At 39.6% G+C, this 23,886-nt stretch overlaps 1 protein-coding gene across 2 annotated transcripts in view; it reads right to left on the bottom strand.

Moving 5' to 3' along the window:
• The window catches only part of Veph1 (ventricular zone expressed PH domain containing 1), a 197,341-nt gene that overhangs the window by 162,987 nt on the left and 10,468 nt on the right, over window positions 1-23,886 (bottom strand). For both annotated transcript variants that reach the window (XM_035451715.1, XM_035451716.1), the window contains exons 2-3: window positions 18,706-18,921; window positions 9,531-9,705 (exon numbers count right to left, since the gene is read on the bottom strand). In XM_035451715.1, the coding sequence (XP_035307606.1) occupies window positions 9,531-9,705; window positions 18,706-18,921 (391 nt within the window). The remainder of the gene's footprint in view (window positions 1-9,530; window positions 9,706-18,705; window positions 18,922-23,886) is intronic.

Raw genomic sequence — 23,886 nt, 5'->3', positions numbered from 1 at the left:
ATAAAGGTACAGTTGAAGAACCATGAGCGGATATTCCCACTCATGAGCTGTGGCAAGTACAGTCAGGGATAAATCTATAGCTATCTAGCTGAGCTTCCTTAGACATTTGTCTTAATCTTCTCAATAAAAGAAAGGAACTGGGACCCAGTGTCTTTCAGAAACAAAGCTCTGTGAATCAAATATGTTCAGAGGATGCTCATAGAATCATACTTCATTCCAGTCTTGAAATCTATAAAGTTAGGTCTATGAGCCTGTAACAAAATTACTTGCAATTATGAGCTGATACATGGGCCAGTCTTCCACCCTTGAGAATTATTCAACTCTACATTTCTGATACATTGGCCCCATGCTAAGTCCCTATTCTCTATATGACTGGATTCTTATCTGGAAGAAATACTAGACCTAACTTTGGAGAGTTCAGAATGTGCCTGCACAAATAAATCTATTTAAACACCTCAGAAGATATGGGCCAAGGTAAGTACAAACCTATTTTCTGATAATATTAATTGCACACTATATTGGTCATTCTAGTATGCATTCATATATGATTATCAAGTGACATATTGTGTACATGAGCAAAGCACAGTTGATGTTTTTCTTGACTATTACAGTAACAGTTGACCTTTAAGCATTGATTACTTTCGACTTAGAACATTTAATTTTTAAGTATATATCACAGGATGTCAGACCTTGGGCTTAGAGTTTGGGGCTTAACTGACTTCATATTAACGGGAACTAGACTGACAAGTAATAAGATCTTATGATTGATTTTTATTTAATCTCTTCTCTATTCATTTATTAGGAAGCTCTTTATTTGAAAAATATACCAGGACCATATATCTCCAGAATTGTCTTCTAGCCAGGTAAGAAGCAACATTCCTAAATGTAAAAGCCCTAGTTAAAGCAATGTGCATATTGTCTTATAGTATGCTTGGGTTCTATGAATATGAAGATATTAGGTTATTGATTCTTGCAGCTTGATCAATCTGAAATACAGAAGAAAGTCTGCAAGCGCTTCAGGCCAGAAACCTAGTGTTTAAATCCTGGCACCACTAAGTACTAGCTTACTAATTAGCAGACACACTCAACTAATCTTTACACATCTTAAATTACATAGCAAAACAAAATCCCTAAGCAGATATCATACATAAAAGTGTTTTCTGGCTCATCAAATTACTTTTGAAATGAGATATGTCTTAAAATATTTCCCCCATGCTATTCCCATGTGCTGAAACATAAATAAGCAATGGAATAAAACTATAATAAAGAGATAGGCCTTAGGATTCCCCCACATTGTGGCTGGTATTTTAAGATCAGCATGCAGACAGCCAGGCTGTGCAGGTTTCCTTTACCTCACAGCAACACCTGCTGGTAAAACAATGAAGGTGCAGATGAACTGGAGGCAGCTCTGACAGCCACCCTGAAGTCCTTTTCTCTCCTGCTCTTCTTCTATTTCTCAAACTATGATTGGATCGACTTTTTACCATGTTTAATCTATTTGTAATAGGACCTCAGTTTAAAGGACAAAAATTTCCTCTTTCCATAGTGAAAGTCAGTCTGCTTATGATAATGTAAAATTAGTAACACCTTATTCAGACACAGAAAGTTCACAAAAATTATAATAATAAAGAAACATTGAAAACCCTCCTTCAGGTGAAAAACTAAGACAAGAATAACTATACAAGATGACTTGGGTCACTAGGATGAAAATGTATGTGCAACAAACATGTAGTAGTATCTGTATGGTCAATGTTACTATTTGTGAGAAGTAGAGCGAGCAATTTTCCCCTTACAGTGTGTGATATCATAAACTTAGAACTTTTTCAATAATTATGTCATGAGTTTTGCATGTGTGAGTGGCGTGTGTGTGTGTGTGTGTGTGTGTGTGTGTGTGTGTGTGTGTGTGTGTGTGCAGGTGCATGAACCCATGTGCATGCATAGAGGCTAGAGGCATTGGGTACTCTCTTTTATCATCCTCTGCCTTTCTCCTTTGATAAGGTTTGTCTCTGCGTGAACCTGAAGCTCACATTTAAAAATTTATCCTGCTGGGCTGGCAGCCATTGAGCCTCAGAGATTCGCTCTCTCATCTCTGCTTTGAACAGTGTTGAGGTTACAGGTGTGTCAACAATGTGGTTGGCTTGTTATATGGGTGCTGGGATCCAAAATCAGGTCCTTGTGGTTATACAGCAAGCTCTCTCTCTCTCTCTCTCTCTCTCTCTCTCTCTCTCTCTCTCTCTCTCTCTCTCTCCCTTCATCAAGCATCAAGACAAGTTTTTTTGTTTTTTTTTTTTGTGGCCTTGACTGTTCTGAAACTCACTCTGTTGACCAGGCTGGCCTCAAACTCACAGAGATCCTCCTGCCTCTGCCTCCCAAGTGCTGGGATTAAAAGTGAGTGCCACCACCCCCTGGCCACAGCAAGCACTCTTAACCACCAAGCCATCTCTCCAGCTCTTGTCATGAACTTTTAATGACTGAGCATCTTCCTAGGGATTATGAACCTCTGTGAATGGATATGGTTCTCCCTCCAAAATTTTAATATGACCCTGGTACATTGCAGATACTCAATTAGAGATGGGAATGATTGCCCTGGTGACAGGAAGAAGAATCACAGTGACCAGTGTGCTGAGTGTTGTGTGGAGTATCGGCATTTTATCTATCAAACTTCATCGGCCATGTGTGGCACATAAAATCACTGCCACAATCTGTGGGGAGTCAAAATTCTCTCTCCATTTTTCCGAGATAGCTCAGCATTTAGTGGTTTGGGTTTTTGTCTCCCATAGAGAAAGTCATGAGGTAAATTTATCATAATTAACTGGACAGTCTTTTTCCAGGCTCCTTCCAGCAAGTCAGAAAGGAATCTGGACTCTTGCTGAGATAACATTTCCTTTTCTCAAAGATTTTTCTACTTAAATTGCGAATCACTTGAGGTCATCTTGTGGCTTGTGCAAGAAGACGGTATAAAAGGTCTGCAGACAGAGATGGGTATTTCTTTCCTTATCTCTGGTTCAGTGAGGGAGAAGAGAGGACAACATCACATGCAGATTGAGCAGCAGAGACAGTGTCATAGGGTGACAAGTCAATATTTGCAAAGGACTCCCCCAGGGACCTACAAATAACCACATGAAACTGAAGATACAATTACACATGTTGTAGCATAGGCAGAAAATAAATTTATCACCCTGTAACACACTTGTTTTAGTTTTTAATCCAAGGGTCTTGTATTAATTATTTTTTATTGTAATTTAGTCTAGGTTCATTTTTATAGATATCCTTTGTTAGAATAAGAGAATATCTCATTAGTTAGACATGAGAGAGACATGAGAGAGAGGGAGAGAAAGAGAGAGAGACTTTCATCACTGAACTACTGGAAAGAGCTAGCATTTCACATTTTACATATAGGCCATTGTTCCATCTGAAATCAGTTTACGTATGCTTTGATATGGACAATTACTTTAGCAACATGTACTAAATAGTCCACTCGTCTCTATTGTAGAGACTTCCCACCACATCCTTGATTCCCATGTTGCCTAGGTTTGCTTTTCTTCCTCTCTATTCCATTGCAGGACTATTTTTCTCTTTTTTGCAGCACTATATGCAGTAGTAATTATTATGCCTTCATAGTCATTTTCTCCTTCTGAAAAATTGCTGGAGCTTTCTGACTCACTTTGTCTGATTTGCAAATTTTAAAAATCAAATGATTATATTTCATCAAACTTTCCATTGACATTTTATTAAAATTTCACTGAATTTATTGAAAATTTATTGAAAATGTCTTTGCTACACCATTGTCTCCCAACCCCACATGTTTATGCTTTATCTGGCTACTTTCAAAGTGATTTGTAATTTTCTTCTCAAAAGTTATAAATATAATTTCATAGCTGTTGCGTATAAATCATAGTATATATAATACTTTTCACTCACTTATGACTCTACAATAAATATTATAATTTATTTGGGGGTCTGGGCTATGCTTTCCAGTACCATGGTAAATAGAAATGATACAGAAGCATCTTTGTCTCTTTCCTGGCCTTAAAGGCATGCTTCTGCTCATTCACCAGCAAATATATAAGTATCCTCCTAATCAAGTTAAGAGAGTTCTCAAAAATTTCCAGTTTGATTTGCTTTTAATCTTATAAGACACTTACACTGACAGCTGATACCCTACCCACTCAGTTTTTACTATGGAACAATTCAAACAGTAAACTATTTTGTATTCCTGGAATAAATCCAACCTGAAATAAGTCATTGTGCATTTTATAAAATGGGATGGCAAAAGTCACTCCCTCTAAAAATACAAGGAGGGACAACGTCAGTCAACAGGTAAGTACCTGAGATCAAGTCTATGCTCAAGAAATGTTATGTAATTTCCCTTGACCATCAATAGAATCATTTTCCTAAGTGTTTATTCATGATGTGTATATCTATGTCCATGACTAAAATGAATGTGTGTTTTCCGTTCTGATAATGCCTTTGTCTGGTGTTGGTTTGTGGATATACCAGACTTGTAGAATTAGATGGAACATACACTTCTTTTCAATTTTCTGGAAAATTAAGATAAGATTCTAATGATTTATTCATTGTATTATTTGTCAAAATTTTCTATCAAAGCTAAATGGGACACAGTTTTTCTGGTGGCTGACTTAAAGACACTAGTGTGACTGATTTGTCAGTATTCAAGTTTGCTTGTCCTATGCCCAATCAGCGAACACTGTGTACTTTTAATTCTTCCAAAAAGAGGACCCTTTTTGACAATTTTCCTTCTTATTTTGAAAATTCATAGGAAACAAAACAGTTAAGTGGGATGCAAACAACCTGAATAAAATGAATTTGTACTTAAATTTAATTAAACATTACATATCTATCCAGTAATAAGGAAAAACTGCATAACTTGGCTTAGAATTATTCAAACATTTTGCTTTAGGAGTAAATATACAACCCTATTTCATATAATTTCTCATAGTTGAATTATAAACATATATGAGGAATTTGAATTTTAATATATAATACAGTTTTGAAAAATATAATCAATGGACTGTTATGAGCCAAGTCTAAGGGTAGACAGGACACCAAAGCCCTGGACCTCATAGGGCCAACCTTTGAATTGGTGTTTTGAAAAAAGAGTGGCACTGTCCAAGAAATTTATAGTTGAAAAAGACCTTGGAAAAACTGTAAACACATTGGGATGCAAGAAACATGTTTTATAAGTCTTGGTCTGGAAAAGCATTGAGCTGAATCCCATATGGGGGGCAGTAAATAGTTAAAAATGTAAGTACTGTGTGTGTGTGTGTGTGTGTGTGTGTGTGTGTGTGTGTGTGTGTGTGTGTGTGTGTGTGTTTAACAAGGAAAACTCTTTTGGAGATGTAGTAGAAGATGAGGTCAGTAGAAATAAAGATGTGACTAAAAGAAACAATTTAATTTTAAGGTGGCAATAAGCTTCTAAACAGGGTGAGACATCCATTTAATCCTTATAGAAACAGCTTAGACCATTATGATCAGCCATGAGCCATATACTGTATAGTGCTGACAAGAACCAGGGAGAATTCAAGGGGGCAGGCTGCATGGAAGGGACTGGAGTGCATCTTGCAAAGTGACTCAGAATTAAGTCATCTTTGGATGAGTTAGTGAACTAGGTGGGTGCCTGTTTGTTATGACTGGAGAAGAAAACAATGGTACAGTCATGAGGAGCCATGAGAAATGATGCTCCATCTTTGAAATCTCATTCCACCAGGAGGCCCAAGAGGAAGGCTTTAGCCAAAGGGAGAGGACATAGGGAAAGAACATCTAATTCATCATAATACTCATTCAAATACTCCAGAAAAATGTGGATTTTCACAAGAAACTCCTGGCACTGAAGTACTCAAATACAGGCAGGCTGTCATAATCATTACCATCACCATCTTAGCTAGTGTTTATTGAGAGCACACTAGACTGTGGGCTGAACATCTGATTTACACAAGAAGAAACCAGTGCTCAGAAAAATACAAGTGTGACCAATGTTCAGTGGAGCTGAGATTCAACGGCAGAGGTAGCTTTGGGGTGAAATGGCTGGGGTTTAATTCTAGTCAGCTGCTCCTGTACAAAATGACATGGTGGGCATTTGCAGCTTTCACATGTTCCTAACTCCCCACTCATGTGATTTTGCTGCAGCCCATTGCCATCTCCTTTTCTGAGGTAGCTCATGGTCTAAGCAGACAACTGATACATGGGGTCTACCTGCAATGATGATGTGTCAGTTCAGAAAGAGGTTGCCAGCGTTGGATTAAAAACAGAAAATCAGATTGGATATGGACTTTGTGTAATTGGTATCCATAGTGATGTGAGCGGGACAGTGTGAAGGCTCATGCTGTGGGACATAAAATCAAAACAATACAGCAGAAGGATGCTTAGCCACAGCTTTCAGGGCCACCACTGAGGCCCAAGTCAAGTCATTTCGAAGTCTGATCACCCATGGACCTTTGATGTTACAACAAGGAGTTGCTCTTCTTCTCCCTCCTCCTTTTCTTTCTTTCCCTCTTCCTCTTTCTTCCCCTTCTTCCTCTTTCTCCTTCTCCTCTTTTCATCCTCTTCCCACTCTTCTTCCCTGTCCCTGTTTCTCTTCCCCTCTTCTCCTTTCCTTTCTCCTCCTCTACTTTCTCCTTCTTCTTTGTCCTCTTCATTCTCCTCCTCTTTCTCTCTTCTTCTTTTTTCCCCCTATTTTCTTTATCCTCTCCATGAAGTCATTTATACCATGGTTTTTTTGTTGTTACTTAAAGTGTTACTGGTGAGTAAAATGGATAATAGGATTTCTGTTTTTCAGTTCTCTTGAGTAATGCTGATTTAGTTCATACAAATGAATTAATTAATTCGATGTTTGACACAAAAATTGTCTGACATTATTTTTATAATGCTATTGTAAGTGTTGTTATTGAAGAGATGACCACTAACCTTTTTTTGTAAGAGTAGAAGTCCAGGAGAATGAAGATTAGGATGCCACAGATCAAAGAAGACAGTCACAGATCAAAGACAACAGTCTAAAGACTAGGATACTACAGATCAAAGAGGACAGTCACAGATCAAAGACAACAGTCTAAAGACTAGGATACTACAGATCAAAGAAGACAGTCACAGATCAAAGACAACAGTCTAACGGTGAGAAGAAACTACAGTAATGAAGAAAGACCCCCAAGGAGCTCACTAAAGCTGCTCACAGGGAGCATCAAATGAAGACTTGCAGAGCAAAGGACTCACTACTCAAAATCCTTTCTGTTCTGCAACTCACATGAGCTGTGGATGGGGCTTTACAGTCATGTCAGTCCTCACAATCAAAACCCTGGACTATGCAGACCCAGCCATTCATAGGTCAAGTTACTATTGATTCTATGACAATTTTTTCAAAGTGCCAGATCAGATAAACCAAATCATTTGTTTATTTCAAATGTTTGCAGTTCACTTAGAGTTGATTTTGTGTTTCAAAGATCTCTTTGTCATTGAAATAACATTTAAAGGGCCTCACAAGTATGAGCTAAGCACCTGGCAGCCTGAAAGAGAGAATTCATTTTTATATAAATCTGTTGCTCCCAAGTCTACTTCCCATAGTTTTAAATTGCCTGGTGTGTTTGTAATTTCTATGAATTGTTTTTCAAAAAATGTTTTGAAGGTGGTAAAAATAAAAGCATAACTGCTTTTTTGGACTTGCATCAAATTCAACTACATGTGAAGCAAAATTAGCAATTTGATGCTGAGGCCAAAGGAAATTAGGAACAAACCACTGATTAATATTACAAGTGCCAAATCTTTTCAGAGAAGCACAGGCTGAGCAACACACCTCACTGTCTTTGGTGGTCAGACATATCTGAGTATCTGTCAGACAGGGGGCTAGACTGGCCAGGAATCTGGAGTGACACTGAGGAACCTTCTTAGGAGTGTCTGATACTTGAGCTTGAGGTGGGGACAAAACCTTCATCCTTGGTAGGCAGTAGGCATTCTAATAATGGGGTGCTAGAGGCGGGTGGTGTGAGGTGGAGTGTGTGAGAAGATGGTTCAGGATAGGGGGTATGCATATATGGACAGTTAATTTCAGATTTCAGGAAAGAAAAGAGAGTGCTTTGGTTTATTTATTTATTTATTTATTTATTTATTTATTTATTTATTTATTTTCTGCAATGGGGATTAAACCACTTACCTTGCTCATCTGGGTGAGAGGTCTACCGCTGGAAAGAGTATACTCCCTATCTTATTGCAAACAGAGCAAAACAATGTGCTACCTGAAACAAGCAACCTACTTCAGGCCTGTCTACCAAGACCTAACACCAGGGAGAAAGATTGTTGTTCTACTGCCAGAGGCTGCCATGTGGACTCTGGGTCGGAGGACTCATGGTTTCTGAAGCTTCCCATGAGGGCGGAGGCCACTATTCTGGCAGGGTGCATGGAGGCTCCATATGGACCCTGTTGGGAGCAGAGTCATGAGGGGAATGCTATCACAGTGTACTAAGCTAGGTGGCCTGGTCAAAAGGACATAGACTGTGGGCTGGCCTGGGTACACTGGGCACAGGGCACATTCAGGACACCCTTGGAGACTCCAAGAAACCCTGGGACTAGGAACATAGGAGCACTCTGCAAGGAGTTGAGGCTGTGGGGTCTGAATAAACAATCTATGGGCAGCAATGCCTGTGGTCCTCATGAATTTTTATCAATGAGGACTGGAAATATCTTGATGCATATCAAGTCATTCAATATATTGTCCTCTGACTTGAAATACCTTTCCAAAAAAACCAAAAACCAAGGTTTCAGATAGATAAGAACACCCTCCCCCCAAAAGGACATATGATATGTGGACTGGTTTGAGCTCTTCAATTCAAATGATGTAATAACAAAGATGTCCTTATTTATTTATTTTGGCGGTATTTAATGCACTTGTAAATTAGTTTCAAGTCATATTTGAGTTACAGAGTCATCACATTTTCCTGTGTATCTCATCTTTTGTTTTGATATTTTGAGACAAAATCTCACTATGTAGTTCCAGTTGTCCTGGAACTCACTATGTAGAACAGGTGGGCGTTGAACTCACAGAGAACCCCTGCCTCTGCCTCCCAAGTGTTGGGATTGAAGGTGTGTGCCACTATGCCTGGCTCTTGTGTATTTTATATACCCAAAGATGCTTCTTACTTTTGGAAATGAGAGGAAAAAGTGCATTTACATCAACCATTGAGAGACCTGTCACAGAATGAGCTCTCCACAGCCAGGAATTGGATACGTTGACAGGAATCATGGGCTACACAGCACTCTGGATTGAGAATCATAGGACTGTCAGGAAGCTCATACTTTTTCAGTGAATCTAAGTACTTCATTCACTAGGTGAAGAAACATACTCAGCTGGCCCAGGAGAAATTATGGTGTGGTTGTGAGTCAACCATCAGCATAGAGAAACAACAACAACAACAACAATAAAACCCTAACTCTGCAGTTTGCGTGCTGGGCCTCACTCACAGGCGCCATCAGCAATTCATTGAGTTTTTGTTAACCACACCCCCAGCTCAGTTTTTGAACTGTACCTTGGAGTATGCTCTTTATTATCCCCTCGGTGTGATCAGCCAGGACATCTGCCTTGGTGATGGCAGCCAGGGAGAGGTAGTTGGACATGTTCCTACACAGTTCCTTGTTACCTCTGTGGAGGAATTTCACTGCAATGGGCACAGCTAAGACCATCACAGGGGTCCGGTTGTAATTCTGAGGAAATATAAGAAGGCAACAAACAAGTAACTCATTGTTGATTCGTTACTCATTCACCTAAAAAATATTTCCTGGGCTTCTAGAGCACAGCTTTGAAAACAAAGGTCCTGACTTGTTTACATAGCATGTCTCCCCTCTTGTCTTATAAGAAGACTCAGGGACAGCTGATAGTATTAGCTGGAGGTATGACCTGTGAGGTTCAGGGTGCTAAGGAGGTATCAAGAAAGACTTCTAGAGGAATGGGTGCCTTAGCTTCTACTGAAGGGATGGGTTGGGGTAGCTGGGTGATGGTGAGGTGAAGATTGGAAAAGAAAGAGCCACTGTGGAGGCACAGAGGTGAGGGAGACTGTGGTGTACCTAGGGAGCTGTGGATAACTCAGTGTGGCTGCAGTGATATATGTAGGGAAATGGTTAGGAGCCAGGAAGGCCAATGGGCCTGGGTATACAGAGAGGCTGAAGAGTTTGGAACTAATCCCTAGGGCAATCATGGGTCAAGGGGAGGGACAGATCATCAGATTTACAGTTGAGAAAAACAACCGAAGGAATATTGGCAAGCTTGGTGTTTGTGTTTTAGAATCAATCAAGGATGGACAAATGCAGAAAATATGATACACACACACACACACACACACACACACATACACACACACGAGTACTATAGTACTATTTGCTCATAAAAAAGAATGAAATAATATCATTTTCAACAACATGAATGGAAGTGGAAAGCACTGTAAAGTGTGGTTAGCTAGATATGGAAATACAAATATTACATGGTCTCACAAGTGTAGTTTAAAATGGTGATTGCACATAAATAGATGAACTCATCACTTCAGTCCCAGCTAAGGCATCCATTCCTCTAGAAGTCTTTCTTGACACCCTCTGACAGGAAGAGAATTGAAGGAGATCAGATAACAGGTGCCAAAAACATTTGTATAGGACAAGTGCTAATATTTAAAGCTTGGCAGGACAAATGACTAAAGTGAAAGGGGCAGGAAATACTAGCTGCTTTGACACCTTACACATTACAAGTATTGACTGAAACACAGTGCGCTCAGCTATATGGACAGCTACTATGTGTCAATGAATACTAAAATTTTAGCCAATGATATTCAAAAGAAAAATAGATATAAGACTAAAACCTGAAGGCATTCTAGATTCTAAAATAATTTAATCTGTGACTGACCTTAAGGGTCTCATAAATACTGACATCGGTACTTAGCTAATTGGGAAATAAATATAGATATTATATAATTGTATATATTTGCCACCACCATCCCCATCACTTAGATTGACTATGGGCAGAACTATTTATATACAATGTGTTTGGGAGCTGTCTTCATTTTGCTACATCTTCATTTGCTACAATTTGCTATAATATTTACATTATATTATAAATAAAAGGGGCTGCTTTTCTTTGAATGAAAAGCACTTGTCATTTCATTCATAGGTTATGCTTTCTATTACTTCCAACAATTCTAGGCTTATGGTAGGTCCTCAGTAAACATGATAGACTGAATAATAAATGAATAAAATGTAATTAGGTTGAGAGGTGACCACTGCCTATCACCCATGTAAAAATCTGTACATGGTGGCATGCGCCTGTAATCCCAGAACTGGGAAGGCAGACATAGGAGAATCCCCAGGGCTTATTGCCTGTTACTCTTGCCAAACTAGTGAGTTTCATGGTCAGTGAGTTTCATGTCTCAAAACATAAGGATGTAGCAAAAGAGGAAGGCACCCAGCATCAACCTTTAGCCTTCACATGCAAGCACACACAGAGACATACAGACATACAGGCATACATGTACACATGCATGTAGTACATTTACACAAGATAATGTAGATATATGGTGATGGCTGTCACTGCAAACACAATATGTTGGGAAGGGCATTCAACAGAAAACAGACTCTTTCACTCTGGGCTTTGTCACTCTCTTGCTGGCTGATCAGAGCTATGTCACCCAATTATCCACATTTGTAGCAATGACTTTCATCATATTTTCCCATTGAGCAGTCTCTGATAAATATGTCTCAGGGCAGACGCAACATCAACTGACTGGCACAGGCTGCTAAAGGATCAATGACCTTGGGGAGAAGGTCAAGTAATGACTACCCTCTAAATAGAATATACACTGAGTAACTGTCTAGGTTCAATCTGATCAAATTATAGTCATTGAAGGGAAGCCTGGAATGGTGGGCAAGGGTAATGGGATAGAAACTTCTACCTCTCCAACAGAAAATGTGTACTTCTGGTTTTTGGATTTCTGTTGGGGATAGCCACATGATTGCAGACAACATTGTCTACCTTTTTTTGCAAGCAGATGCGGCCATGTGCAAAGCTTTAGACAGTGAGATAAAGAAGGCTTACTGTGTTCAGCCTTTAGGCTCCTATTAGAATGATGTGACTTGGCTCTTTGAATTAATTGTTTCCCTTTAACTCTAGCTGGAACAAGGACTTGGTAACAAGGACTGAAGCAGCTGTCTAGGATCATGAGTTAGAAACTGTGTGTAGTACAGAGAAAAGAGGAGCCTCTATATCAGCTCTGGACTGATACTTCTGAATTGTCCGATAAGAGATAAAAATGTCCTGTGTAGTTTAACTGACTTTCCATTTAGGCCTTTGCTATGAGAGCTGAACCTGCTTTCATTCTTGTAGCATCCTCAGTAGCTTAAAGGGAAAGTTATATCCTTAGACGGTGTGGAATATAGCAAGTGCTACAATAAAGACTAAAGAAGCAACATGAGGCTAAGATTGTCACTGATAAACAGGGTCTCAGAGAAACATCACGACATCTTAGATGTGGGGTGGTTAGGTCAAAAAGGAGACTTGATAGGAGAAAACAATGTCTTGACCCTTATGCCAACCAAAACAAAAATAAAATCCAGGTAAACTGTGTATCTAATCATAAAAAACAAAGTAAAGGTGGAAAAAGAGCATATTCAATATCTCCAGTGGCTTTGGGTCAGTGAGCAGTTCCTCAAATCTAACTAAAATATCACCATAAAAAGGGGAAATGTAAAGTGGATAAGGAGTTCTAGTCCAGTGATATTCTAAGAGAATGAAAAGATAATCCAAAGGACATGTATGCGCAATCCATTTATTCAACAAAGATCTAGCAATTACCAGAATATATGCATACAAACAAACTTGGAATCAGTATGAATAAGGCATGCAGCCAAATGAGAAAATAGACAAAGGGTTTGAACAGATGCCTCACCAGTAAGGATGCAGAAATTGACTGAACACATGGAAATTTGCTCACTTGCATTAAAATTAATTTTGGTCTGGGACTATCTACAAGGTGTCATCAAGGTATGAACTCTTCTCTGAGAAAGGCACAGTTCTCTCAGTCAGTTTTCAGTTACTTTTTAAGTGGGCTAAAACGTGGTTTAAGTACTGAACATTGTATGCACCACTTGTTCTAGGATTTTGTGAATGACCCTGACATGAGTGGTGGGTCTAAGACAGTCAACAGTACAATAACGACAGTGCCAGTGCCAGAAGGATGAGTTGCCCATTCACATTGAATATGTGAGTTAAGTAAAGGAAATGCTATGGGGTAGCTGAGACAATGGGTGAGTTGGGAGCAATAACTTTGGAACATGCATAAGTTGGGAACTGAGTTCATGATACTCCCTAAAGTGACAGAAGATGTTATTGCTATGGCTTCCCTTCCACCTCCAGATCTCAGCCTCACTGAAGCCTTTCCAGTATTCTCCAGCTTTCCTTTGGAGATTCTACATTAATTCCTCTTTGGGGAGCTTTCCAGTTCTTCTGCTTACAGCATTTCTAACCTTGGTCTCAAGAGTGAGTAAGTGACTCAACCTAACAGAGAGCCATATTTCCCTGGTGCAAATGATGGCTCAGGAATAAGTATTTCACAAAATTCAGTTAAGGATTCTTCAAAGGGCTCTGTGATTACAATTTTCATGCTGTATTCAAGGTAATAAGAGTTTATGGGTGTCACTATCATAAGACCTCATTAAGCAAGAGAGAACCTGATTGAAACTTGAGAAAACATGGGTTTAGAGAGGCAAGCTGGGAGAAATTGGATCCTGTTAATATTTGAGTTCCATGATAGAGTGTGCCTAGCCCATTTCCATCCCTAAATTTTTCTTAAAAAAACAATTAAATATGTTTTTGCATAAGCATTCCTAGTATCCTAGTCACCAGGAACAAACAAACAAACAAACAAAATGCCTGATACATTTTTAACTCATTCTTATACTATATCAATTTTCCAGATACAGAGTCAGGACCATGGCCTGCCTTGAGATGTCTCTATGCCTTATCTGATTATCTTGGCCTGCCTTCCTCAACTTTTAGCAAATATATGTGGGCCTGATTTGACTGGCCATTCCTGATGTGGTAGGTTATGAGGCCTCCCTGGAGGACAGGCTTATCCTCTCTCCCAAGCCTGGCACTCACTCACATAGAATTGCTTGGATCTACTGAGTTCAACTCACACTAAGGGGTTTCTAGAAGGCTGACACAAAATAGTGAAGCCAAAGGACTCATTGATAGCGGGAGACTTTTCTTTGGTCAGATCAGAACATCCCTCTTACATTATCAAGATACCAAGAAGCCATGCCAGAAACCAGAGTCTTCAGTCAATAGCACAAGATCACAAGATCAGGGAAGCTCAAAGAGATACTGAGATATATTCCATCAAGATTATGATAGAACCTGGTTAAAATAATGCACTTATTCTATAGCCATCTGTGATGACCTGAACATTCCACCCCCTAAATTCTGTCTCTAATACCTGCTCTGAGTAACACTTGAGTACATGTACCAAAATAGTAATCTATCTTCTTTTTGCTAGTACACTCTGCAGACTGTGGTGTTCAGCAAGGCTGTTTTTTTCCCCCTCTTTTCTCAATTATACTATATTGCTGCTTCTTTGGATTCACATTCAAGTTACTTCTGATCAAGCACTGAATGCTACCCCAACCCCCAGTTTTGTCATGGTCTCTATTTATAGCCATCCAATTACATCCAAATACATTATTATTACATGGAGGCTTCTGACTGTTAAACTTGCATCAGTTAAACTTGTCCCTGTACTGATTGGTCAAAGCCTTAACATTGGGAACTTTCCAAAAAGAACTCCATTGTCAAAGGTACTTTTTCTACACTGAATGTTTTTTGTTGTTGTTGTTTTTTGGGTTTTTTTGGCAAGAATAAATTGAAAGTAGAAATGTACATATCTTTTATTAGAGGAATAGATCTTCAGGAACTTTAAAATTTTTTATTATTTATTTTTTAGATGGAGTCTCACTATGTAGCTCTGGCTGGCCTTGGACTCACTACATAGACCAGGCTGACCTCAAGCTCACATAGATGCTTGTCTCTGCCTCCCTAATGCTGGGATTAAGGTTGTGCCCTATGGTCTCAAGCATATTTATGTGTAATGTAAAACTCCAAAGGTGGTGACAACAGGAAGTGGCCTTGCTAACTGTGAGCACAGACAAACGCAGGGAGGGATCTGATGGATGGAAATCATTATTTTCTGTTTTACCCTCTGGAGTAAGCTAGCCCTTTGTAGCAGCACTGAAAGAATGGGCCTTCTGAACCAATCAGATTGATTTCTTTTTAGAATAGTTCTGGATATCTTTGAAGTGTGGATCCAATACAAAAACACAAAACCCTCCTCCTCTCAAGCATATAATGTCATCACTAAAAGACAAAAACAAAATAAACTTCAACACACTCAACTTTTCTGTCTTCTCCCTGCACAAAATAATTTGGAAACCTCTCAAATGAAACAAAAAGTAAAACATTAAGCAAAGAGCAAACAGTTGATCTAAATTCTAAGCAATCACTACCAAAAGCACTCCGTCTCATCAAAACAGTGTCTAGACAGCCCCTACCATATCAAAAGCCACAAGCACTGCTGACGACAACAGGATGTGAGTAAGGGGCTAGAGGCCAGGATGACATTGACAAAGAAGAATCCCAGGGACCTAACAGATAACAAACAACTTAGTCCCGTCGGCTGAACTTCATTTCAAAGGCACCTAATGCAGTAGATCTGGGCACAGCAAGTCATTTTATCTTTAGCATTATTTGGATCACAGGGTTGCTAATGGGATGCAGGCAGAGAAAAGTCCTGTGGTCACCATTCTACAACAAATAAACCACTTTAACAGCAGCTGATAATGTCACAGCCTATGGCGGAGCTTGGCCCTCAGCATAGATGTGAGCCGGCTGGTGTGAATATTATCTTACAAGTTCAGAGCTCAGGGAACTATCGGAGGGCACTGTGTGGAAATAAACTTAATCCCGAGGACTGCCACACCTCAGTGGAGATGTGAAACAAGAGGGCCTTGTTCCACGATGCCAAGGATTGCATTTCGCAACTTGATTAGCACCATTTGAGCTCTTGGTAGAGATTTCCCTTTTGAAAATGCATGCTGGGAAGCTTTCCAAGTGTTTTAAAACTGGAAGGAATAAAGCAAAGGAGACGAGATACAGATCTCGGGTGACAGCAACAGAGTGGCTCCTCTGCCTCCAGGTATTAAATTCAATTGGAGCCATAGAAAAGCAACAATCTCAAGAGATGTTCAAGTTCATCTACTAAAATAGGGCTCCTTGGCTATTCATCCAGCCTCAACATGCAGACAGACTGCTTGATTCTTGCCAGTGTAGCTATCTAGAAATCTAACTGACACAGTCATCTGGTTGTCCCAGTGGATTCTTGAAAGGTGAGAAGGGAGCAGGTCTGTTGATTGTCCCCGTCTTTCACATTTCATCCTCCTATTCAAGAACCAAGTCCAGAAGCCCACTGGAGAAAAGTCTAGTTGCTAAGGAAACCACAGGGTCGTTACTGCTCCTGATCCCATACATTGCTTCATTCAGTAGATAATACTTGAGTACCTACTGTTTGCCAAGTGCTATTTTAGGTGCTGGGAATATCTCAATGGATAAAAAAGAACATAATTTGGGAGAGAAGAGCTAGGCAAACAACCACCAATGGCTGTAATTACTGAATAAATATCTTGTTGTAAAGACTTGAATCACTGGTTTGGGCAGTGGCTTAGTGGATATAGCACTTGCCACACAATATGAGGACCCTAGTTAGGGATCCCCAATCACACATGAAAGCTGGGTAGGTGTGGTGGCCTGCCTATTATTCTAGCACTTGGAGGTGGAGATGGGGGCAAGCTGGTTAGCTCTGGTTTCATCAAGAGCTCCTGCCTCAATAAATAAAGTGAAGAACAATGGAGGAAGATACCCAATGTCAACCATTAGCCTTCACACATACACCAAACACACACAGGAAAAATAACAATAAAAAGAGAGTGTTGTATGGTGTCATATAGTCTCCTGCAGATGATGATTCAACTGGAGTAAATGATCATTTGGTATTTCCTATATCTGAATATTTATTCTTTACTGTCTGGTCATTTACTCATTGCAACAAAAACACAAGGCAATTACTCCTCTAATCTTTACTTTATAGATGAGGCAATAAAGGTACCAGTGTTACTTTATCCAAGTTCACCTACAGGTAAAAATAGAGAGAGGGTTGTTTGTTAAGTAAACTTTTAACTTTATACCAGTTTTCCCCATAAGACTTCACACAGTATTGACTGGGGAAGCCCACATGAGTACTGTGTGTGCAATCAAAGAGGCTAGACATTAACAAAAAAAAATATACACTTGCCGGTTTGTGGATGACTTCTAGTCCCTTTTGTATCCCTTGTCATCCATCTTGGATTAGTTCCCTCTTCATAGGCCCTCCCACAGTGGTAGCTGAGATGAGACAACAGATAATGCCATGCTGATTAACATATGATACCTGGTCTACTAAGTACGGTGGTTGAGAAAAAGTGAGTGCCATAACTCACTGGATGAGGTTAAAATCAGGTATGGAGTCTCAGTTCTCTGGAGTTTCATTCTAGTACATCAACTAGGCCAATAGTTTTAATACTCCTGGGCCACATGTTCATCCTCACTGTCCTCTCCAAGTCTGTATTTATTTTAGAAAGCAGAATGTCTTATGTATCTTTCTTTTCAGGGGTTCTCCAGGAGATGGGCAATGACTGAATCCATATAGTAACTCGGTCAGAGGAGCTCCTAGCCTTGGGTAAGTTGTGGTTTGAATTTGGTGCTCCATGTCATGTCGACACCACATATAGAAAACTATTGTAATGAAGGACCTTCTTCATGTTTATCTACCATCACAGGAGTGCAGTACACAGTTTTGACATTTTTGTGTCATAGCTGGAGTTAGATGGAAACTTGTTTCTATTGGCCTACAAGACTGTGAACCTATTTGCTAGCTAGAGACCACCATGTTTACTGACCACTGACTGCACTTCGGTTGTCATAGGTAAGCACTTCACATGTTATGCCACCTGGATGGCCCATAGTTCCAAACAGTAGGTGTTGTTACCCTTAATTGGCAAAGGGGCAAAGCAGAGATGTAAAAAAATGGCAAAGCAGACACTTGAAGACATGGATTTGCCCATTTCTCATGTGTAGAACAGATAGGTAATAACAGATAGGTATTTAGAAAAACAGACACAGACTGAGTCAGTCAGGTTGGGGAGACAGCTCAGTAGACAGAAGCATTTGCTGAACAAGCATGAGGGACTGAGTTCAAATCTCTAGCATCTACATATAAAGCTGAGCATGGCTGAATATACCTGCAATGCTGATCTTCAGGTTCAGTGAGAGACCCTGTCTCAAGAGAAAGTGGGAAGTGATAGAGAAGGGCACCGGCCATCCTCCTTTAGCCTCCCCATGCTTTCATGATTGCTGAGGTATTATTTTTAATTCTTTATAGTATAGCTTACAGGGACACAGCAAGGACTCGATAGGATTTTCTCAGTTTATTAGTTAGGAACCTGCTGGTTTAATCTATCAGTGGTTTATGGTGTCTTTTTACAGTATCTAAAAGGCACAAAAATTGTCAGTTCAGAGACATCATGTGTTCACATGAGCTGCCAACTCAGTATCAAATTGCCTGCTGCTGTGCGGTGACATACCTGCAAGATGCAACTCATGATATCAGAGGCGATTTTTGCATGCGGAGTATCTTCGTCTTTCCCTGCAGGTCTCAGGTTGTGTTCCAAGCAGGAATCCCACAGTCCCACCAGGGCTCTGGCATGCTTTTCAATGGATTCCGTCTCTCTGATGGCTGTTGTGATCCTTGTGATACAGATTTCAACCACTGCCTGGTCATTATTATTAGTTTGGTAATCCTATTTAGAAAGAAAACCTTCAAGTTAATAAGTACTCTAGAAAGTTGTCCTTAAAAGGAAGCAGTAATGAGTCATTTTGAAAATGCTGTGTGTCACTGTGTGCTAAGGAGTGAGGCTGTAAAGCCCTTTACAATGGGCCTTCCTCTTATGGAAGAGGCAGAATATAGATCCAAGCACCTGCTGTCACTAATAAAAGGGAGGGTGACAGCTGGCCAGAGGAGCTGGATCATTAGTGTGCAAGCAGGTGACTCTTCAGGTCATTTCAGTTTCAAGTGACTCTTCAGGTCATTTCAGTTTCAAGATAGAAGTTACTTTTTTACAGTGATTTTTTTTTAGTCATATATATGAAAAAATTCACATCACTTTATGTTTCCCTTATCAGCTCTTTTTCAGAATCCAATAGAATGCAGTGTTTCATTTCTTCCTTTTCAACTCAAATAAGTAACAAACCCAGGTTAGCTTTCTCCACCCGAATTTTCTTCCATCTCCCTGTCTTAATTACCTCCCAATACGTCATCATCTTTACTAAGAAAAATACAATCCCTTAAAATTTTTAAATGTAAAAAAAACAAACATATATAACAAAAATGCTTATTGCTTTGAGTTGGAAAATGGGTCTGACTGAAGACCACAATGGGAGTCTCACAGAGCAGTAGACGAAATGTAAGCAAGCATTTGGATGCCTGCACCATCTCACTCAGTTGGCCAACTGGGAGTTCTCACTCCAAACATTATTTTTCTCTGTTATAATGGGGACAATAAACAAATCACTGTGATTACATGTACCCCAGATTTCTTTCTCCAGAATAGTAATTCTCTGAGGCAAAAGACAGGACAGGAATAATTTGGAGGCTCCTTCTACATATTACTAAACTACCTTCCAGGAAGATCTCAAGAATTTAAACTCCCATTGTCTGGGTGAAAATATAGTATCTTCATTGCATTTTTGCAGGAACAAAGAATTTTTAATGTTTGCTAATTTAATCAGTGGAAAAGAGTATCTCATTACTGTTTGGCATAGGCATTTTCTTGAACCAAAGTGAGGATGCATATCTTCATGTGTTTATTGGCCATTTTTATTTCCTCCATTGGGAATTGGGCATTGAGTGTTAAGTCTATTTTTCCTTAGCTGACTTCATTTTCTCTTTGATCCTCCTTTGGAATAATATTTTTCCTACTAAGGATATTAAGGCAACATTTGAGTTAGAAGTTTGCACATGCTTCATCATTCCTTTTCAAAATGGCTATTTATTCACAGACTAAGAGTTTGGACTGTTCCTGAAAACATCTTGGTATTAGCATAGAAACAGACAGGTAGACCAATGGAATCGAATTGAAACCCTGCTATTAGCCCACACACCTATTAACACCTGATTTTTGACAAATAAGCTAAAATTATACAATGGAAAAAAGAAAGCACCTTCAACAAATGATGCTGGCATAACTGGATACTGGCATGTAGAAGATTGCAGATAGATCCATATGTATCTCCAAACAAAACTTAAGTCCAAATGGAACAAAAACCTCAACATAAATCCAGCCACACTGAACCTCTTAGAAGACAAAGTGGGAGGTACCCTTGAATGATTTGGTACAGGAGACTGCTTCCTGAACATAACACCAGTAGCACAGACACTGAGTTTGATAATAAAAGAGACCACGTGAAACAAAGAAGATCCTGTAAGGCAAAGGACACAGTCAACAAGACAAAATGGTAGAATGGGAAAAGATATTTACCAACTCCACATCTGACAGAGGACTGATTTCCAAAATATACAATGAACTCAAGAAGCTAGTCACCAAAACACCAAATAATCCAATTAAAAAGTGGAATACAGAACTAAATAGAGAATTCTCAACAGAGGAATCTAAATGGTTGAAAGACTCTTAAGCCATCAGGGAAAAGCAAATCAAAACACTCTGAGATAGCATCTTGTTCCTGTCAGAATGGCTAAAATCAAAAACACCAATGATAGTTTATGCTGGAGAGGATGTGGAGAAAGGGGAACACTCCTCCACTGCTTGTTGGAGTGCAAACTCATACAGCCACTTTGGAAATCAGTATGGCAGTTTCTCAGGAAAATGGCAATCCGTCTACCTCAAGAACCAGCAATTCCACTCTTAGGCATATACCCAAAGGACGAACATTCAAACAAGGACAGCTGTTCAACTATGTTCATAGGAGCATTATTTGTAATAGCCAGAACCTGAAAGCAACCTAGATGCCCCTCAACTGAATAATGGAGTACTACTCAGCAGAAACAAACAAACAAACAAACAATGAAATCTTGAAATTCGCAGGCAAATGGATGGAACTAGAGGAAACCATCCTGAGTAAGGTAATCCAATCACAAAAAGACAAACATTGTATGTACTCACTCATATATGGATTTTAGATATAGAGCAAAGGATTACCAGCCTAAAATCCACACCACCAGAGAACTGGGAAGCAAAGAGGACCCTAAGAGAGACATCACGGTCTTTCAGAGAAAGGGAAAGGGACAAGATCTCCTGAGCTAATTGGGAGCATGGGGGGAGGGGAGAGGGAGTTAGGAGAACAAGAAAGGGAAAAGAGGAGGGTAGAGGAGGACATAAGGGAGCAGGAGGATTGAGTCTGGGGAAGAATGGAGGAGAGCAAGAAAAGAGACACCATAATAGAGGGAGCTATTATAGGTTTAAAGAGAAATCTGGCACTAGGGAAATGTCCAGAGCTCTACAAGGATGACCCCAACTAACAATCTAAGCAATAGTGGAGAGGCTACCTTAAATGTCCTTCCCCTATAATGAGATTGATGACTACCTTATATGCCATCCTAGAGCTTTCATCCAGTAGCTGATGGAAGCTGAAGCAGACACCCACAGCTAAACAGTGAGCTGAACTGGAATCCAGTTGCAGAGAAGGAGGAGTGATGAGCAAAGGGGTCAAGGCAAGGTTGGAGAAACCCACAGAAACAGGTGACCTGAACAAGAGGGAACTCATGGACCCCAGACTGATAGCTGGGAAACCAGCACAGGACCAAACCAGGACCCCTGAATGTGGGTGTCAGCTAGGAGGACTGGGCAGTCTATGGGGCCTCTGGTAGTGGATCAGTATTTATCCCTAGTATATGAATGGACTTTGGGAGCCCCAAAGGGATGCTCTCTCAGCCTAGACACATGGAGGAGGGCCTAGGCCCGGCCCCAAATGATGTGACAGACTTTGAGGATCCCCATGGGAGGTCTCACCCTCCCTAGGGAGCAGAAAGGGGATGAAATAGGGGGTCAGTGGAGACCAGGGAAGGAAGGGAGGGAAAGGGAACTGGGATAGAAATGTAAAACAAGATTGTTTCTAATTTAAATAAAAAAAGAGAGGAGAGAGAAAAAGGAAAAAAAAGAGTTTGGACAGTTAAATCAACTCAATTTTGAATTTTGCATTTTTATTCCTGTTGTGGAATAATCACTCTGGTTGGTTTACTAAAAACCCTAAATGGCCAATTTTTAGGATGGTAGTACAAGTTATGACAAAAAAAATGGGTTTTGTATAAAACTTTGGACTAAGAATAGATAATACAAAACTTTCTCCAAATTTGCCAAATAAAAATGGACTGGACATTGGAAATGTAATTCTTACCTGACAATTATTCTTATTGTATATAATTTTTAGTATGTTAGAGTTAAAACTTTTCCTTTTTATTACACAAAAGGTGGAAATGTTGTGAAATATTTTTTTGCACACTGTGAAGATGTGTCACTCTGGTTGGTTCAATAAAAAGTTGAATATCCAATAGCTAGGCAGGGTTTTTGGGTGAGAGAGAATGCTGGGAAGAAGGCAGCTGTGTCACCAGCCAGATGCAGAGAAAGTAGGACATACCGTAGGAAAGCTAACAGCCACGAGTCACATGGCAGGACAGAAATGAATAAAAATGGGTTAATTTAAGTTATAAGAGCTAGTTAGTTAGGATTTTTATGGGAATTGCATTGAATCTGAAGGTTACTTTTGGCAAGATTGCCATTTTTACTGTATTGATCTATCCAAGAGCATCAGAGATCTTTCCATTTTCTGGTGTCTTCTTTAATTTTTTTCTTTAAAGACTCAAAAGTTCTTACTATACAGATCTTTCTTGTGTTTGGTTAATGTTACCCCAAGATATTTCATGTTGTTAGTTGCTATTGTAAATGGTGATATTTCTCTGACTTCTTTTTCAGTGCATTGTTTACAGACTTTGAAATAAGAGTACTCAACTTCATATGGAAAAACAATAAACCCAGGATAGCCAAAACAAACCCTGTACAATAAACGAATTTCAAGAGGTATCACCATCCCTGACTTCAAGCTCTATTATAGAGCCATAACCCTGAAAACAGCTTGGTATTGGCACAAAAGCAGACAGGTTGACAAATGGAATCGAATTGAAAACCCCAATATTAACCCACACACCTATGAACACCTGATTTTTGACGAAGAAGCTAAACTTATACAATGGAAAAAAGAAATCATCTTCAACAAATGGTGCTGGCATAACTGAATTCTGACATGTAGAAGATTGCAGATACACCCATATCTATTGCCAAACAAAACTTAAGTCCAAATGGATCAAAGGCCTCAACCTAAATTCAGCCACACTGAACCTTCTAGAAGAGAAGGTAGGAGGTACCTTTGAACAAATTGGTACAGGAGACGGCTTCCTAAACATAACACCAGTAACACAGACATTGAGATTGACAATTAATAAATGGGACCTCCTGAAACTGAGAAGCTTCTGTAAGGCAAAGGACAGAGCAAGACAAAACAGCAGCCCACAGAATGGGTAAAGCTCTTCACCAACCCCACATCTGACAGAGGGCTGATTTCCAAAATATACAATGAACTAATAAGCTAGTCTCCAAAACACCAAACAATTAAATTAAAAAGTGGGATACAGAACTAAGTAGAGAATTCTCAACAGAGTAATCTAAAATGGCTGAAAGACACTTAAGAAAGTGTAC

This window comes from Cricetulus griseus (assembly GCF_003668045.3).
Source record: "Cricetulus griseus strain 17A/GY chromosome 1 unlocalized genomic scaffold, alternate assembly CriGri-PICRH-1.0 chr1_0, whole genome shotgun sequence".
NCBI classification, from domain to species: Eukaryota; Metazoa; Chordata; class Mammalia; order Rodentia; family Cricetidae; genus Cricetulus; species Cricetulus griseus.
Note: the sequence above shows the minus strand (reverse complement) of the source record. Positions and strands in the feature narration are given on the sequence as shown.